Below are 13,435 nucleotides of genomic sequence, written 5' to 3' on the forward strand. Positions count from 1 at the left end.
TCACAAAGGTCTTATCTTTTAAGCTTAGTGTGAAGTTTGGAAAACAGTTCAGTCCCCCTTTGTTATCTTTGCTGTTCCTAATTTCAGGTGTGTGTGTGTGTGTGTGTGTGTGTGTGTGTGTGTGTGTGTGTGTGTGTGTGTGTTGGTAAAGAATGTTCAATGTTCATTTTTGTTATTCACAACATTTTTCTATTACAATCCTGTCATGTCAAATATGAAGTTGTTATAAACTATGTTTAAACACTGTCAGATTCTGAGATTAATGATATTACAGAATAGTGATAGTCTTTAGATGGAGCGTTAGCTAACGTCGACACCCCGGTCGACTTGTTGTGTTTTCTCTGAATGATGTAACATGATACAACAATAACATCACAAACACAGTGAGATGAGGTGCTCCAGTACTGTCAAAACCGGAGAATGTGCCTGATCATCCAAACGCACAAAATGTCAACCGAAGGACAATAGAATTGTCCAGAGCATTTTACCAGAACAATATTCACCAGGTTTAACAGGATCCTCATCTGCTCTCTAAATGATTCGTCCAGAAACTTAGATGCTCTTACACATAAAGACAACAACACCTGCTTTTTGTATTCCGTGTCGCATCACCATGTATTTAATGCAGTCTGAATAAAAGAAGGTTTATTTTTTCCAAACAATTTATTTTTGCACTTATGCAGACAAAAGCAGTTGTTCACACTTCCATTAAGTAACATGTATTAAGATCATTTTTATTAGACCGTTTAGATTATTATATTGTTTATCTATTGACAGTGAATCACAATGCTGTGGTCTAAAGAAAGGTATGACTTGCTTTGGCAAAAGAATAAAGCTGTGAATACATTCTGAGATTTGACCAGAATTGGCAAAATACACACACACACACACACACACACACACACACACACACACACACACACACACACACACACACACACACATTGTTATAGCTTTTTCACCACACAAATTTGAAGAACCATAATTGATTCTGCTATGAATGCTTCAGTTTACTCTTCCCTTGAATATAGATAGTGACAATAAAATACACAGTAAGAAGATCGCATCATAAAACTATGACCCTGAAGGCAGGTGATAATTCCTTAATAGTGTCAGATATGTCTAAAGTTTTAGAACAATACTGACTATCACCTCTGTCCAGTTGAATTTTCCAAATTTAAAAAAAAAATTTTGAGTAACTTCCTACGAAGCATGAATTATTAATAAGGAAACACATCGTGAAGAGAAACTGGCAAATCAGTAGACATGGTTTCCATTCGTTTTTGTTTTTTTGTTGTTTTTTTGTGATTTATGGTTTGTAAGTAATTAATGTACCCTATAATGTCTTCGTTATTCCGAAAAACTTAATAATGTCTGTTTTTATGTTTCTGAACAGTATTCAATAAATTAAGTAAATAAAACAGCACCACCATCTCGCCGTTAAAATCGTATGTTACGTTTGAAATAAAATAAAGCATGTACATGATTTAATCAATACCTGCTAGCAGTGAGAAAGTAAAGCATAATAGATATCAGAATCTCATTTGTTCTGTCAAAGCACAAATACTAAATGTAACCAATTCATTATGATCTGTACTTTACAGTAAGCTTTTGATTGCAGACTTGTAATTATAAATTTGAAAGAGTATTTTGATTGTTTACAGCCAATTGCCCTATCATGTTACCCATTTTCTCCAGATACCAGATTTACCACGGTCAGATTTTACTCAGGTACAATATACACGTGTACGATAGTTTTAAGTATTGCCGTTCAGTTGTTCCTGAGTGTAAACCTCCAGAATCTTCGAATTTCCTCAGAGAATTTATTAGTTCTCTGCTTCAAGAGTTATAAATGATTAATAAGCTGGGACTTTAAGGGATGAACAGACACATACCCTGTACTTAGATGTCGTCTGGAATATTAATTCAAAAAAGTAATTTAGAGGTAAAGAAGGCAGTTTACATGCTCATAAGCTTACAATTTCATTTATGTCCTCAGTCTTCGACAGCAGTGGACTGAGAAAAGCATGCTGGACCACACAATAATCGTACCATATTTTCATTCTTTCTTTGTCGGTTGTTTTGTTGCATTGAGGGACAAGTATTCTCTGCAGATGTTTTCTTCTCAGCAGCAGCAGCAGCTGCTGTTTCTTTGATCTGAAGCTCTAGATGACGCTGGATGGCCAGGCCAAGCTCCTCTGGGTCTACAGCTGCCCCATAGACCTCCCATGTCATTCCCTCTGCATCCCATTCCACCTCCTTTACTGAGATCCTGGTCTCCACATCATCTCCATCTGGACTTGTGTTTGAACATGGATGAGTTGTTATACTGATCTCAGGGAAAGCATTAGAGAGAGGAGAAATAAGGGAATCTGTAGACATGGTTTGCACACCAACTTCTCTAAAGTTCTTTTGAGATGTCATGTTGCAGGCATCTCTTACTGTCCGATGGACAATCCCAGACTGTCTATTTTGTTGTTGTCTGAAGGTAGAAATGTTCGTCCCATGTGTTTCAGGTCCATAGCAGTGACCTGCAGCCTGACTGTTTAGTCTCGTCTCACTGACAGATGACACCAGGGGTGGAAAACCATGCCAAGGTGAATGGAGTAGTGACCTTTCGGGTAAACAAGGACTTCCTGTACAGGCTGGTAAAGGTAATAAATGTCCATGACAGGGCACAACATGACAAGTTTTTTTGAAGGGACCAGCATTCAGTGCATTATTAACACATACAGACCTGCATGCTGGTAAATGCTGCCTCTCACCTTTAAAAGGACTCTGTGTACAATGTTCATCACCCATCCCTTGATGTGCAGGGCTGTGTGTATTCCTAATATGGAGCCTGGTGCCTAGAGCAGGAGACAACCTCCCATAAACCACTTTGTTACTGGCTTTCAAGTTTTCCTCTTCATAACATTGGCAACATGACTCCCTACCCTCTAGACAGCCTATCCTGTTCATGGAAGGGGAACATGGCGCACACCTTTCGGCAGCGTATGCCTGCTGTGAGTCCTCACTGATGTTCCAGGGCTGTGTAGCTTGCCCACAACAGAAAACAGTCTCTGGTCTGGTATCAACACCACCTATAGCTATGCTACATTTCTCAAGCTCCAAAGATGAAGGCATGCCTGTGACAGATCTTCCCCTAACGACTGGTCTCTGAGGGTAGCCCGCATTGCTGACAGATTTGCGGAGATGTTGCCGGTACCTGGCTAGATCGACTCGCTGAGTATGACCACTGGCCATGTCTGAGAAACTCTTAGATAAGGAGATAATTGGGTGCTCATGATCAAGCTCCATCTCTGATCGGGCAAAACCAAGATGGTTGCTAGGGAGGTAGAGTCCAGGTTCAGAGTGTTTTTCCTGTGTCATTTTGAAAAACCTATATTGGAAACACAGATATGTTTACATGTAACTTACAGCAATGCAATTTTATTCCAGATTAAATATAGGTCACAACTGAACACATAACACACATACAAACATACATACTGTACATGTAAAAGAACATTTGTTCAATCAGGTGTGTGAGAAACTGTCCTTTTTGTTTTTAACATAACCATAACAATAAATCAAGTAAATCAAAATAAAACAGGTAGACACACTCTGCTGCTGAGTGACAGTGACAGACAGAGTCGATCAGGACAGACTGGACAGACACTTCAGACTGAAGGAGTTGAAAATTAAGGAGGTAAAAGAGAAAGCAATTCTTGCCAAACAAAGAACACATTCTATCTACACTTTTTATACACATTCAGATATTCCTAGGTGTTTAATGACGAGTGACGATAATGATGTGACGTACGGCTAAGTATGGTGACCCATACTCAGAATTTGTTCTCTGCATTTAACCCATCCAAAGTTTATTTTATTCAAAGTTTATATCATAGTTCAATCATTTGATGGCAACTGTGAACGTGCACACACACACACACACACACACACACACACACACACACACACACACACACACACACACACACACACACACACACACACACACACACACACACACACACACACACACACACACACACACACACACACACACACACACACACACACACATATGTGTCTGTATTATGAGCAATTGTTAGTTAGAGTGTAATACATCTTTAAAACCACAGTGACAGGGATTCAGTCTAAGCCGTCATCCCATTCGCAGTCTTTTATGGACACGTTTTGATATTATATATCAAAATAATCTGTAAAAGATGCTAATTAAACATGAGAAATATGTCGTTTCAGTGGTCATGTCACCAGTGAGATATTAAACTCTTTGTATATGGTAACATTCTTTTGAATCCAGTGTTCAAGGTTAAATCATATAATGCCATAATCATCGATACAAGTTACAGGGTGTATAGCATGTTCATTCATTCGTTCATTCATTCTCATTTTCCTGGTGGGGTTTGCAGCAACAACAGAATGAGAAGATCAGATAAGAATTTACTATATAGAGTCACTTATTACAGGCAGACTATGAGCTGTAATCTCTCCAGCAGATGAAATATATGTTCATAAATAACTGTGCATTAAAACATCTTAATGCTATAATGCACTGACACATAGTCTGGTATTATATCTGTAACGTAAGGTATAATGTATTATAACAAAAACACTTTTCCCTTCTTGAAATGTTCTCAATGCAACGAAGTGTTCCCAGTGTACATTCATGAAGCACTATAAGTGAAATCCCATCTAAATGCCGATTCCCAAAGAAGTACCATAGATCGAAATTAAATTAGAATTCACATTAACAACTATCACTAAGGGGGCACGGTGGCTTAGTGGTTAGCATGTTTGCCTCACACCTCCAGGGTTGGGGGTTCGATTCCCGCCTCTGCCTTGATGGTGTGTGTGGAGTTTACATGTTCTCCCCGTGCCTCGGGGGTTTCCTCCGGGTACTCCGGTTTCCTCCCCCGGTCCAAAGACATGCATGGTAGGTTGATTGGCATCTCTGGAAAATTGTCCGTAGTGTGTGAGTGTGTGAGTGAATGAGAGTGTGTGTGTGTGTGTGTGTGTGTGTGTGCCCTGTGATGGGTTGGCACTCCGTCCAGGGTGTATCCTGCTTCGATGCCCGATGACGCCTGAGGTAGTTCGGATAAGCGGTAGAAAATGAATGAATGAATGAACTATCACTAAAAGCCTGTAATGTCCTGCATGTAATATTCTATATTTTATTTATATTTATATGAAAGACAAAGTTGATTATAGTTAGTGCAAGATGTAATTTATATAATTCTTTATAATGGGCAAAAAATACTACAAGGACAAATACCAGATCTGTGTTTATACAGTACTGCATTTCAACATTACTGTCTGCATCATTCTATAAACAAATATATAGATTATTAACCATTATGTAGTAATATTATGAAATCAGATACTTGCTGGTAAACTTAATTACATACAATTTATAAGATATTGAATATGCTACAATGCAGGTAATAAAAGCATTTCAAATTAATTGTAAATATAAGGCTTCTATATAAGGGGGAATTCTTACGATTTTCATGTGTGAAAGGTTTATTGGCAGAACTTTAAGGTACATCACAAAATGAATTTCTGAATGACGTCCGGACACATGACTTTCCTTAACTCGGTATGTGTGTATTCATAAACAATCTTTGCTGCTGTTTAATATGATAGGAGATGACTTAGACAGGAGATGACTCAACTTTGATATGTGGAGTCAAGTGATTATTTTGTAAACATAAATGCTAGCAACATGACTGGAACTCCAGTAATACACACGCTGACATACTTTATCCATGCAATACCGTTATGGAAAGATCTAACAGTTGTCCTTCAGACTAGATCTAAAAATACCATGTTAGATGTTTTATATAAACTCATCACATACCTGCATCATAAAACACATCCTCTGACTGACCCCTAAACCATCATCCTGTCCTCTTAGTCACAGCCTGAAAACCCAGACAAAACACACCCATCAGACTTACGGAACACACACACAAAAAAACCCCCAAGCTATCCTTTCTTCATCATTACTCCTTTTTTTCTCTTTGCATACACTCGCTTTACTTACTGTCATGTCACCCTCCAGTCTGTATTTCAGCTGGTACAGAAACCTTTGCACAGGTAAGTCCACATCTACTTTCTTGTCTAACACACATACTGTACACACACACACACACACGCACACTTCACATATACACACCTCCCACATTCCAAACGTCTGGAAAGCTTTCACATTAGTCCCTCTTTCCCCTCCTCCTTCGTTTCTCGTCTCTTCCTGCGTGCTCTTGAAGAAGTACACAAAACCTAGCACAAGTGAGTGTAGTGTTGGATTATCGCCTACTGTCATCTGATTACAAACCACAGGCTCTGCCAGTGAGAGACAAATCCTCAGTGGAGGGAGGGCTTGAGGAGGTGATGAGAGGGCGTTGTTCAGGGTGAGGATGGGGGTGGGAGGTCAGACTGGAGACAGTGGAGTGTCACAGGAATACAGTACGTTTCGAATGTCAAAGCATATCAGGCATGCCAGTCTTTTAACTCATTGTCTTTCCTTCTATCCATAATAAAACCATTAGGAAGAAACACAGACCACTAATTACAGTAGTATCGCAATCTCTTGTTCACATGCTACAACCTACTTCACGTTTTTTTTTCACCTTTTACTCCTTTCGTTATTTTTGCTTTTTCTTAGTCACTTTCTCACATACCATGCACACACATGCACAATCACTGTCTCTTACTCATCCATCTCTCTTCTCGTTGCTATAGAAACAGCCATGCTCAATGGGAGCCCAATGAATTTTCATCATGACATTTTTAAGGTTGCCGTGGGAACAATGAAAACAGCACCTTTGAAAACAGGTTTTGAAAATAGAATGGTGACTGTCACAAAAACATTATGCTCTACATCATTAATGCCACAATGCAAGTGTCCTCATGTGCCCAGTAAAGATGAATAGCATAAAGTAAAAAAAAATTGCTTTTTAGACATGTATATATATGTTTAAGATATTTTCATTTCAGTCATCAGTCTAAAATTAATATTTTTGTATATAAATACTTTAGTCTATAGTCTATAAATGTATATAAATAGTCTATTTTGTCTATTTTTCATAGTTGCCATTGGCTTTGTTAATATATATACGGTGCACGGTGGCTTAGTGGTTAGCATGTTTGCCTCACACCTTCAGGGTTGGGGGTTCAATTCCCGCCTCTGCCTTGATGGTGTGTGGAGTTTGCATGTTCTCCCCGTGCCTCGGGGGTTTCCTCCGGGTACTCCGGTTTCCTCCCCCGGTCCAAAGACATGCATGGTAGGTTGATTAGCATCTCTGGAAAATTGTCCATAGTGTGTGTGTGTGTGTGTGTGTGTGTGTGTGTGTGTGTGTGTGTGTGTGTGTGTGTGTGTGTGTGTGTGAGTGAATGAGAGTGTGTGTGTGCCCTGTGATGGGTTGGCACTCCGTCCAGGGTGTATCCTGCCTTGATGCCCGATGATGCCTGAGATAGGCACAGGCTCCCCGTGACCCGAGTAGTTCGGATAAGTGGTAGAAAATGAATGAATGAATGAATGAATGTTATCTCATGGTTGCTTTGAATGTATGGTATGGGCATTTCCCATTTTTCTAAGTAAAGTAAAACGAGGACATCCAAAATATACTAAAGGAAATCTGTCAATCAGTCAGTACCTCTGAATGAAATCCATGTGAGACCCCCATACTGTAGGACCACTGCTGACAGGTGTGTTGTGTTTGTGAAAGAGTATTATGGATTACTTTTAAGAACTACAGTTTGTGCAAACCTTCCACATTAATCCACCTTGTAGGTATACAGTTACAGACCGTAGCTCCACTTTCCATCGACAATGCATATTAATAGCCAACAGCAGTGTCAGATTCTGAGCATAGGGCTGAGTTTTCAACCCAGCAGTGATAGTGAGGTGGTTATAAACCCCAGCAACACTGTTGTGTCTAATGACAACAAGTGAGACACACACTACAATAGTACTGTCACTGCTGTGGTGAGAAACAGACTGGTCAATCGCTCAAGTAAAATTTGGTCAGTGAGGGAAGAGGTGGGTTGTGCATAGTAACAGTTAACAAAGTAACATCGGTGTTAAACAGTTTAAATATACAAATTTGTTACTCACCTATTTTCTATACAACATAGTGTGGGAAAAACTGACTGATTAAAATCTTAAAAAGTGTCCTACTAGTGTTTCCTGTATCCCAGAGTTGATCATTAACCTTCTGTGAATGTAACAGACTAACTTAAAAAAGATGTTAAAGAAGAAATAACATTTAAATCTGCTCCTAGTAAATAAACCCGTACCAGGATAATGCTGTCACCGAGGCACGATGATGCAATAGTCAATGTATAAACATGCCAGATTTGACATATTTTATAATATGCAAATGAGTAAGTATCAAAACTATAAAGATGACATGTAAACCCTGACATGTTTCAATTCCGAAGAGATTGCAATAGAAAGTTTGTGCAAGCGTTGCTAATGTCCTAAACCATTATTTTAAAAATATGTGGCATTAATGATCAAAATTTCTTTATGACCAGCTTTGCATAGAAGCCTTTCTTCATTCTTCATGAAACACACGACAGATAAAACAGTTCAGGTGAGAACACAGCAGATGCCACTAATCTGGAATAAAATTAGGAATAGAAGATTAGATTAGAGTGTTCATAACCTGACCACAGGTTTTATCTTATAGGTTGTACAGAAAATGGCAGTTTTACTTTGACACATGCCTGGAGTGTTGTGTAGCCTCCGAATGTGTGTGTTGATTAACCAAAATAGAGCAGGAACACTGGGGTGATTAGGTTTGTCGCCAGGCTCAGAAACAAGAGAGCTACTGAAGAAATGTAGGAAAGTAGCAGCGGTAAGGGACAATGATCTTAATCACACACACAGGGATAAAAACAAACTGGAAGTTGGTGGTGGCTTTGACTATCCATGGCTGGTAAGTAAATATTTATTCTTTTGCTTATATATATTGATCCAGCTTACAAAAAAAAACGCTAGGATAAGAATAGGAAAATTGGGCTCACAATCAAAAAGGTATAAGAACAACCTGGAATATGGAATTGGCTGATAAATAAGTAAATATGACAGATACCACAGGACAGAGTCTGTGAACCATAACTATTAACCTTAATGTGTGGCACTATTTTTTCTGACTTAAAACTAGACATTATTCAACTCTATTGAGTTGTCTAAATATTTACAGACGTTGCTACAGTAGGAACGTCTGTGAGACATTTGTCAGAAATTATGTTGGTTACTGAAGCAAATAAAGGTGATATTTAACTTGTAAATGCCTCAATTGTACCATAATCTCTGAGACGGTGATTATAGAAAACTGTTTACTGAACCGTTCTCATATTTTACATTGATTACGACAAACACAACTGTTTAGCTTTTATTCTATCCTACATCTTACAGTACAAAACATATGTTAAAAATAAAGTAAATACTAGCACATATTCTGATTTGCAAAAGTCATTTTTTCCTTATTAACTATACTGGGTACAACATTTATAATGGGTCCAACATGTTTTGCTTTCTTTCATCATTAGGGATATTTTACACATTAGTAGTTAGAGAAACAACCACGATGGGATAAAATCAGGCATTCACTTATTAAGATCAATGAGTGTCATACTAACACCATATGTCCGGGAGTGCCAATGGGTGGTGTGGCAAAAAAAGTCAGTCACCTAGATATCTGTTACAGGTAATAGATAATTCTGTCTTCTAAAAGCAACCAACATTAGAGTGCAATGTAAATTTGGAAAGTGATTGACATTAATGAGCCTGGTACTTGTGTTCAAGTATTTGAGCTTGCAAAAATGGATGGTATTTTTGTTCATGACAAATCCCAGGAAAGGTTTATTCTCTTTTCTTGAAATGTGAACAAAAGTATCTTATAAAGGTCCAGTCTAGCAAGGCTCGTCTGTTAGTGGCCCCACAATTATCAAGTATAATATTGGAGAAAAGAGTAAATTACATATACTTACCAGTAATATCAAGCATGAACCAAATGTAGGGATTCTGAATCCTAAACTGAATTAGATCGAACCACTGGAAATAAAACGATCGCTGATGTATTTTGCCTGATAGCGATAATCTTCAATTTTTTTGTGCCATCAGATCACATGGTCGCACTAGCCACAGGTCTATCCGCCGTACTACTCTTTCTTGTGCTGATTGGCCTGACAGCATATCTCTTATGGAAAAAAAGGCAGGACCAGAGGCAGGACAGACTCATCAGCACTAACCCAGTCATTCCTGCATGCACGCCAGTGCTCCAAACATCACAACGTAGCACCTATGGGTGTGTATCTGATCTTACAGTACTTTCCATCCTGAAAACAGCTGCTCAGGGAGGTTAAAAGAGCAATATAATAGTCCTTAAGATGTGTTAAGTCACAGTGTAGATTTAACTCTGCTCTCATGCATCGTAGTTTGGGTGAACTTTCCTTCTTTCTGCCACCGAGTTTCAAGAGTTCATCCCATGCCTCGGCGCCTGAAGGGCAGGAGGAACAGGAGCAATGGGAACAGCTTCCACATCTGCATAGTCAGCGTGGTTCTCTAACTATAGGCAGTAGGTCACTCAGCTGTGAAGAATAAAGTTAGAAGGATGTTAATGATGTAATTATAGGGTTTCTCTCAATTCTTATCTTTGTCTCCCGTTTCCCTCTGGCACTTCTTCTCTGGCTTTATGTTACTGGAGGCTGGTTCCCACTGGGCAGCCTGAGGCCAGATCTGTACCAGCTTCCCGAAGAGCCAAGCGAATGGGCACAGCCCAGTGGCTCCACCGTTCGCCTGTGTTTTGCTGTGCAGTATCAGCAGGAACAAGAGCAGCTGGTAGTCTCCCTGCTCCAAGCTGCAAACATGCCTGCCCACTACCAAAGCAATGCCACACTGGTGAATCTACAGCTCCTGCCATCTGAAGATCGACACCATCGTCAGGCCAAGGCCCGGTGCAAAGGCTGCCAACCACAGTTCAATGACACCTTTGTGTTTCAGGTACAGTACGCAGTGTCGTGAGCTGCTTTAAAGGAATATTTCAGAGGTTTTTTAATGACCTAATCTTCACTGCATTTGTAGCAAATTACTATAGACAGTAATTTGAATACACTGCAATACATAATACAAATTTTTAAATCTTATATATACTAAAAATCAATTCTAACTTTTCAACATTCTGTCCAACACATACTGTAAGCAACTGATTACAAATCTTTGAGTAACCGTGTGCAATTAGGGAGAAAATCGACTGTATTAACTACATATTCTTCCTTAGTCCTTATTCCTTCTTGCATGAACAACGTGTTTTATTTACTTCCATCCTAGACTTAGAAGTAATTTGTAATTCTTTTTCCTTTTTACAATGTCTGTAATCATCTATTGATTACAAATGCTGGAGAGAATAGATTGGCCAGACTGGAATCTCTCTTTATGTATTTTCTCTGAGGTGTTCAAATAAATGTCAGGATTTGACTGAGTGATTTTAATGAAGGGAATTATTATAAGGTGTGCGATTCTCAGTTAATAAACCATGGCGTGTGATTTTAATTAGCTCAAGAATCAACACTATCTTATTAATCATTTGAAAGTCAAAACTATATCACTATATATGGCTTACTTTTACAGATGTTTAACAAAACATTGCCGATGTGTAAATTGAAACTGTTTAATTGTAACTGTATGTTAAGGTGTCTAATAATGTGGACCAGTTCACTCTACGCATGAGTTTGTACACCGTGGACAGACTGAAGAAACACCACCTGGTTGGCCATGTTCTGTTCCCTCTCAAACACTCTGAACTGCGTGAGGCAGTGGGCAAAGTCCTGTGGAGAGACCTTGAGACCGAGAGCGATCTGGTAGACAAGAGCCAATGTTTACATCTAATATGTGTCTTTTTTTTTTTTAATCTGATTTAAAAGTGGAGTTGCTACATGATGGAGATTAAGGTTATTTTTCTTGTCATACTGTTCTGTTCTTTGTTATGATGCAGCCACTTTCAAAGCATGGCAATATCCAAGTGTCTTTGAACTACAGTCAGTCTCTACAGCGCCTCACTGTGGTTGTGCTTAGAGCCCGAGGACTCCAATGTCCCAGCAATGCTGGTGAGATACAATAATGTCAATTATTCAGAAAAACTTCAATTTAGAGCAATCGTATCATATTAATGTACCTCTTTGCACAAATATTTTACCGGTAAATGGTTTGGATAGATGTCTCTGTCCAGGTTTCTCTGCAGATACACACTCAGGTAGTGAAAACAAAGTGGACAGCACTAACCAGAGGCACCAACCCCACTTTTAATGAGAAGCTGACATTCAGGCTTCTCCCTGTGCAGCTAGATGCAGCTTGTCTGAGCCTGGAAGTCCAGCATGTAGCACGTGAAGAACCTGCTGAAGTGCCAAGCATCAGAACCAAGACACCTAGTAAGTTATGTCACTACAAGCAAAATAGTAAACAAGATCATCATTAGGATCTGATCAAATCTCCATGCATGGTTGTGGCATTGTTATTCTTCTAAATATTCTGAATATATAATATACACATATTGCTGTAGCTCGTTTTTAGATCTTTGGGTCCTATTTAACAGTTAAATTAACGTCAAACAATGAAAATATTATTATTATTATTATTATTATTATTATTATTAGTAGTAGTAGTAGTAGTAGTAGTAGTAGTAGTAGTAGATGTATTATTTACCATAAAATGCAGCACCTTTTTTAAACTATTTTATATATATTTTTTTTTATTTTAACCTCTCCACAGTATCCCTTGGACTTGTGGTCATTGGACCATTTATGTATGCCCGAGGCAGAGAGCTGGAGCATTGGAATGAGATGATCAGTAAATCACAGGAGCTGGTCAAGCAGTGGCATGGACTGGGAGCAGCTAACAACACTTCTAGACCAATGTGAACTTAACCTGAAATTCAGATCAGGAGAAAGGACAACCTTCACTTACTATATATTTAACCATAAAGATTTCACTTATGGTAAGAGAATTTTAATAATAAAGCTATAGAAGAAACGACATGCAAAACATACATTGCAATGTCTTACTTAACACATAATTAAATATGCATTTTAAAATATGTGTACAAAAACACAAGGGTTACAATAAAACATTTACAAAAAGCTGCATTTTATGTCTGTAATCTTTGGACATATTAATGAAACTAAAGTGAAGTTCCTGTAACCTCTGGCTATGCTATGATCAAGGAAAGCAATTATGATTTTAGTCACACTTCCTAATTTGCATTATATAATGAACACAAGGTTCAGAAAAACATTTTGTGAATACGAAACAGTGAAGATTCTTTTATACGTAGTTCACGATCATGGAATCAAGTAGTGTAAGGCTTCTAGGACAGACTGATGCGAACAGACTGATACAAACTACAGATTGCTCCTTCATCCC

General features: G+C 38.6%; 2 protein-coding genes across 6 annotated transcripts; one reads left to right on the top strand and one right to left on the bottom strand.

Moving 5' to 3' along the window:
- Window positions 1-139: 139 nt before the first annotated feature.
- On the bottom strand, window positions 140-10,131 carry LOC113638937. 5 transcript variants are annotated; one of them, XM_047816915.1, is made up of 3 exons: window positions 6,185-7,250; window positions 5,867-5,930; window positions 141-3,382 (listed from the first exon to the last, which is right to left on the bottom strand). In XM_047816915.1, the coding sequence occupies exon 3, from the start codon at window positions 3,370-3,372 to the stop codon at window positions 1,996-1,998; it is 1,377 nt and encodes a 458-aa protein (XP_047672871.1). In that variant the 5' UTR covers window positions 3,373-3,382; window positions 5,867-5,930; window positions 6,185-7,250; the 3' UTR covers window positions 141-1,995. The 5 variants fall into 5 exon arrangements, with proteins under 5 accessions (XP_047672873.1, XP_047672871.1, XP_026996271.2 ...); XM_027140470.2 differs by lacking the exon at window positions 6,185-7,250 and adding an exon at window positions 6,053-6,169; XM_047816917.1 differs by lacking the exons at window positions 5,867-5,930; window positions 6,185-7,250 and adding an exon at window positions 10,009-10,131 and having other exon boundaries at window positions 140-3,382.
- Window positions 7,443-13,158, top strand: syt15 (synaptotagmin XV). Its single transcript, XM_027140469.2, has 8 exons — window positions 7,443-8,951; window positions 10,142-10,325; window positions 10,456-10,595; window positions 10,725-11,020; window positions 11,710-11,877; window positions 12,012-12,123; window positions 12,232-12,444; window positions 12,785-13,158. Exons 1-8 carry the CDS (start codon window positions 8,945-8,947, stop codon window positions 12,931-12,933), a joined length of 1,269 nt encoding a protein of 422 aa, XP_026996270.1. The 5' UTR covers window positions 7,443-8,944; the 3' UTR covers window positions 12,934-13,158.
- The last annotated feature ends 277 nt before the right edge of the window (window positions 13,159-13,435 follow it).

This window comes from Tachysurus fulvidraco, chromosome 8 (assembly GCF_022655615.1).
Source record: "Tachysurus fulvidraco isolate hzauxx_2018 chromosome 8, HZAU_PFXX_2.0, whole genome shotgun sequence".
Taxonomy (NCBI): Eukaryota; Metazoa; Chordata; class Actinopteri; order Siluriformes; family Bagridae; genus Tachysurus; species Tachysurus fulvidraco.

What these genes read in the sequence shown, in the direction of transcription:
- LOC113638937 (XM_047816917.1), bottom strand. Translation starts at nt 3,372, where the DNA reads ATGACACAGGAAAAACACTCTGAACCTGGACTCTACCTCCCTAGCAAC.
- syt15 (XM_027140469.2), top strand. An exon ending in TGGTTCTCTAACTATAGGCA is followed by an intron (nt 10,596 to 10,724) that starts GTAGGTCACTCA and finishes ATGTTACTGGAG; the next exon opens with GCTGGTTCCCACTGGGCAGC. An exon ending in CATCAGAACCAAGACACCTA is followed by an intron (nt 12,445 to 12,784) that starts GTAAGTTATGTC and finishes ACCTCTCCACAG; the next exon opens with TATCCCTTGGACTTGTGGTC.